The following is a 5,787-nucleotide window of genomic DNA, read 5'->3' on the forward strand; positions in this document are numbered from 1 at the left end:
CTTATTGCAAATTGCTGCTTTGCCTGAGAGCAAAACGCATTTAACATGCATCGCCTAATTCAGCCCCAAACATCTCTAGTGCAGTTGCCATCTGTTTGCTATTCAGCCAGACAGCACGGAACCCTGGGGCTTGGTTCACAGGCCTTGCTCAAGTCCAGAAAAGCCCCAGTGGTGTTCAGAATGATGAAGAAAACAAGAAATGAGTTGATTGGATAGCAGTTTACAATTTACACAAATGCTACCTCCTGGGATCCTCACAAAAATTCTCTTAGGTTTTATATCTGTCCATCCATTTTACAGATAAGGAAGTGGAGGCAGGTTTTTTTTTTCTTTTTTGAGATGGGGTTTCACTCTGTCGCCCAGGCTGCAGTGAAGTGGTGCCATCTGCGCTCACTGCAATCTCCACCTCCTGGGTTCAAGTAGTGATTCTCCTGCCTCAGCCTCCCCAGAAACTGGGATTACAGGTGTTTGTTTTTTTTTTTCCTGACTTGTCTAAGGATGAACACCTAAGTGGAGGAAGAACTTGAGTTTTTGGACTAAAAACAAAACAAAAAGCTAACTTTGCAGCCTCCCACACTGCTCAGGGCATCGTAAGATGTCCGCATTAGGATCAGCAGCCTCTGGTGGATACGAAATACACATCAGGGTCATACAAGCGCGCTCATCACTACCGCCACACTGGAAGGAAACCACACGAACATGGTAAGCTGCGTGTAGATGCACAGATACTTAGCTTCGTGCCTTCTTCTACGGTATCTTGACCCAAACCTACATCCTCCCTCCTCTATCCCAAGATGTTGGTCAGACAACAGTAAAAAATCCACACATAACTTTACGCTTTCCCTCATCCATTCACTCAGTAACCACTGAGTGGCTTCTGTGTGTAAGTCCGACAATGTTTTTGGTACTAGAGATACAAAGATAAGCCCAAAGGAGGAGGGAAATTCTAACTTGATGTGTTGGACAGGGATAGATTTTTTCTTCCTTTTTTTTTTTGTTTTTGTGAGAGAGGATCTTACTCTGGAGCCCAGGATGGAGTGCAGTGGTGTACTCACAGCTCACGGTAGCCTTGAGCTCCTGGGCTCCTGGGAACGCCTGGGCTCAAGCGAACTAGCTGGGACTACAAGCATGCACCACTATGCCCAGCTAATTTTTTATTTTTAGTAGAGACAGGGTCTCTCTGTGTTGCCCAGGCTGGTCTTGAACTCCTGGCCTCAAGCAGTCCACCTGCCCTGGCCTCCCAAGTGCTGGAATGACAGGCGTGAGCCACCGCTCCCGGCCAGATTTTCTAACCTTGTTCTTTTCCCCTTGGCCTTTGAGGTGTGACAGTGAATGGAGAGTTAATCGGGGCACCCGCCCCTCCAAATGGCCATAAGAAACAGCGCACTTACTTCCGCACCATCACCATCCTCGTCAACAAACCAGAGAGATCTTACCTCGAGATCACACCGAGCAGAGTCATCCTGGATGGTGGGGACAGGCTGGTGCTCCCCTGCAACCAGAGTGTGGTGGTGGGGAGCCGGGGGCTGGAGGTATCCGTGTCTGCCAATGCCAATGTCACGGTCACCATCCAGGGCTCCATAGCCTTTGTCATCCTCATCCACCTCTACAAAAAGCCGGCGCCCTTCCAGCGACACCACCTGGGTTTCTACATCGCCAACAGCGAAGGCCTCTCCAGCAACTGCCACGGACTGCTAGGTGGGAAGCTGTGCTGTCCTCACGCTGGGTGTAGAGGACAGAGTTAAATCTCCCAAGCAAAGCCGGTATTGCCAGCACCTTTAGTTCGACTGAGAAATTCAATAGGAATGTGGTTTTTATTATATATACAGTCAGCATATGTATGTATGTATGTGTTTGTGTGCATATATATACAGTCTATACATATACATAATATACATATATATGTATACACAGACTGCATGTATGTATATATACAGTCTAAATACATATATACAAGCTATATGTTTGTATGTATATATAGTCTACATAATGTATTATACATATACATGGATATATGTATTATACACAGTCTACGTGTGTATATATGTATACACAGACTGATATGTATGTATATATACATACATATACATTATATATCAGTCTATATACATGTATATATATACACAGTCTGTGTATATGTGTATATATGTATACAGCATGTATGTATACAGTGTGTATGTATGGTATGTATATATACATATAGTCTGTGTGTGTGTGTATATATAGTCTGTATGTATGGTGTGTGTATATACACACAGTCTGTATATGTGTGTATATATACAGTCTGTATATATGTGTGTATATGTATATATGTATGTATACAGTATGAATGTGTATATATGTATACAGTCTATGTATTTATGGTGCATGTGTGTGTATATACGCAGTCTGTATGTGTGTGTGTGTGTATACGCAGTCTGTATGTGTGTATATATACAGTCTGTATGTATGTATATATATGTACATATTGTATATATTCACACACACACACACACACAGTCATGCCTTGCTTAATGACAGGGATACATTCTGAGAAATGCATCGTTAGGTGATTTGGTCGCTATATGACCATCTAGAATATCCTTACACAAACCTCTCTAGATAGTGTAGTCTACTACCCACCCAGCTAGGCTCTGTGGTGTCTCCTATTGCTCCCAGGCTACAAACCTGTACAGCGTGTGACTGCATGGAATACTGCAGGCAATTGCAACATGTTCATAAGTATTTGTTCATCTAAACGTATCTAGACATAGAAAAGGTACACTAAAAATACGCTATTATAATCCTATGGGACCACCATCATATTTTCAGTCCATCATTGATTGAAATGTCATGATGTGGTGCATGACTGTATATGTAATATGAAAATTACATATGTAATATGAAAATTAGATCACTACATATGTAATATGAAAATTAGATTTCTTCCTGGGCTTTCTGGGCTAAGAATGGGCTTTATAAACCAGTAGTTCTCTTTAGACTTCTGGGAAAATGAATGAGGAATTGGAGTGTAGTCACTTGAGGATCCAGTTCCTTTGCTCTCAGCAAGAAGACACAGACACGAGGCAGCCCTGCCCAGCGCCCAGCCTGAGCAACACCCCCACCAGGGGAGGTACCCACGTGGCTGTGCACAGCAGGCGGGCCATTCTACCCAGCTTTCTTCAACGAGCAATTTTGCATGGGCCCCTTGCCCAAAAATAAAGAGCAAGCCATTGTCAGGGCTCAGTTTAGTAGGCAGGATTTCCTGACTCTTGAGCTGGCTGTATTTCGTGGGGCCTGGCGGCCCAGTGTGAGCTCCCTTTGCAGACACAGCTCTTTATTCCTGTGGCCTGAGCAGTGCTGCCATCGGACCCGGAGAGTCCTGAGGATGAGGGTCAGAGACGAGCTGAGCTGACTGCTTTCCATCCTGCACCACAGACCTGAGGCTGATAGAAAGGAGGCGGGCCTGTGACTGGGGAAAGGACAGAGGGAAGACGGAACACTACTTCCCTCTTTTATCTGCCCTATCCTGTCCTCTGGACTCAGTAGGAGACCATGGTTATCGCTATTTGTAGGTTAGGCAACTTTCTAGTGTTAGCAACTGGGAAGCTTCCAGCAGTCGTGGGTAAATCCCATGGTGTGGCTAAATCCTCAGCTCTCTCCTCCCTGCCCCCAGAACACATGTTCTTCCATGACACCAGAAAATGTCTCAGCTCCTGCTGGGAGAGTCCAGTCTCGGGCTGTGGCCAATTGTAAGCCTTGCCGCCACTGATAGCACTGAAGCTGGATTGCAGCAGGAGGTTTCTGCATTTGACTGAGACCCGATGCTTTGCTTTGTCCTCCCAGGTCAGTTCCTGAACCAGGATGCCAGACTCACGGAAGACCCTGCGGGGCCCAGCCAGAGCCCCACTCACCTTCTGCTCCTTCAGGCGGGAGAGGGGCCTGAGGCCGTCCTAAAGGTGAAAGGCCACCAAGTCCCAGTGGTCTGGAAGCAAAGGAAGATCTACAATGGGGAAGAGCAGATAGACTGCTGGTTTGCCAGGAACAACGCCGCCAAACTGATTGACGGGGAGTACAAGGATTACCTGGCCTCCCATCCGTTTGACACAGGGATGACGCTTGGCCGGGGAACGTCCAGGGAGCTCTGAAGCTGGCAGCCTTAATGATGCAAGTGCATGAAGGACCGTGATGTGGGGAGGCCATGGGGCAGCTCTTTTCATGGCTTGTACATGCTTCAGCTCCTGGCAATTAGCTGGACTCCGTGACCCACCCCTGGTGCAGCGTAGATCCAACGTCTGTCTGGGCAAAGGGTAGGGGCGGGAAGCCTGAGTGCAAATGTCATTTCTCTCTACTCCCTCTTCCTGCCTCTCCCCACCCTGCCCACATCCACGGAGGGGAGAAAGGTCATAGCTAAATGCAAGAAAGTCTGTATCTTGTCCCAACCTGCTTATCTGTTCTGTTAGCCTGTCATAAAGTAAGCCTTTCTGGTGAAGGAAGGTTGCTATGAAACTTGTTTTCTTGGTGGAAATGGCCAAGTTTGGGGACTGTGATTTTTGCCTTACACTAATGCTTAGAAAGCTGTCTTTTCAGTGGTGCTGCAGCCCCCAGATGTGTGGCCAACCTCTGCTACAAAGGAATCTCTCACTGAGTCCAGGCCACCAATCATGCAAATAGCCCATACGTTTGATCGCTGTAAACCATGAAGTCTTTTCTTATGAGAGGTTTTTCTTCTGCTGTGGTATCTTGCCCTTAAAAATTAGTTTTCATTAAAAGGAAATTTGATTGAAAATAGAAACATCTACAGCTCAGATACTGATCTCTTTCTAATGGGCTTTGTAAACCACGTGACTTTGTTAATGGCTGTTCTCCAGTTTGTTCCAATAAGCTAAAGGCTTTTAACACACAGGACAACTCCATGTGGTTGATTTTACTGGCATGTCTTGGTGCTGAAGAGTTGGCCAAGTGAATGTGATGCATCTTTTACTTGGAGCTCTCCTGCCTTTGTCACAGTTCCCAGACCTTGTTTCCTTGTGGTCCTCCAGGAGGTAATCAGTTGCATGGGCACAGTGCTAGGACGGGAGGCACAGCCGGCTCGGAGAAGGTCCACCGGCCCACCTATCACAGGAAGCGTGTCAGTGCTTAGAAAATCGAGGACTTCCAGCTTCCTTCATGTCAGATAGAAAAAAAGCCAGGAAACCAGCATGAACAGGGGCTCTGGTTCCAAAACTTGGACAAACCTGATGCCCTAAGGAAAAGGTTAAGATCAGAGGGGGCTTCCAGAGCCAATGAACGTCACCCTTCAGCAGACAGATACTGGGAGCGCTTGGGCAGAGAAAGACTGTGGTCAGGGAGGTGGAATGTTTCTATGCGGGCCAGAGTTCAAGGCTCGGGCTGGCCTCACAAGAGGCTTCTTCCATGGGGCTTGACACCAGAGCAGCCCCCGCGTGAAATGCGAAGGCATGCTTAGCACTGGGAGGGATACCTGAGTTAAGAAATTGTTTATCATGTTTGTCTTCCCTGGGGAAAGATTCTGGCAGTAAAATGACATCCACATGTTCCTGTTGGACGCAGCGGCTTCGGAACGAGTTAGCGCTGGGGGACTCTCCGGGCTTGTCTCTCTCGCTTTGTGAACCCTCCACACCAGAGCCTGTCTGCTGTGCTATTTATTTGCCTTCCGTCTTCCCAAACTCAGCTGCCTGTATTCATGCCAGAGGTGCAGAGGCTGCCAGCCAGTGCTGCTGACAGATGCTTTCAGACTGTAGAGCTCAGAGAAAGGGAGCGGGAGCTAGAGGTAGCCAGGGGCTGGCC

General features: G+C 47.2%; 1 protein-coding gene across 1 annotated transcript in view; it reads left to right on the forward strand.

The window, feature by feature from the left end:
• The window catches only part of ITIH5 (inter-alpha-trypsin inhibitor heavy chain family, member 5), a 53,887-nt gene extending 49,098 nt beyond the window's left edge, over positions 1–4,789 (forward strand). Inside the window, exons 9-10 of the mRNA XM_011974908.1 lie at positions 1,321–1,698; positions 3,826–4,789. Coding sequence (XP_011830298.1) covers positions 1,321–1,698; positions 3,826–4,127 — 680 coding nt within the window. The 3' untranslated portion in view covers positions 4,128–4,789. The remainder of the gene's footprint in view (positions 1–1,320; positions 1,699–3,825) is intronic.
• The last annotated feature ends 998 nt before the right edge of the window (positions 4,790–5,787 follow it).

Source organism: Mandrillus leucophaeus, unplaced genomic scaffold (assembly GCF_000951045.1).
Source record: "Mandrillus leucophaeus isolate KB7577 unplaced genomic scaffold, Mleu.le_1.0 Scaffold15, whole genome shotgun sequence".
Lineage (NCBI taxonomy): Eukaryota > Metazoa > Chordata > Mammalia > Primates > Cercopithecidae > Mandrillus > Mandrillus leucophaeus.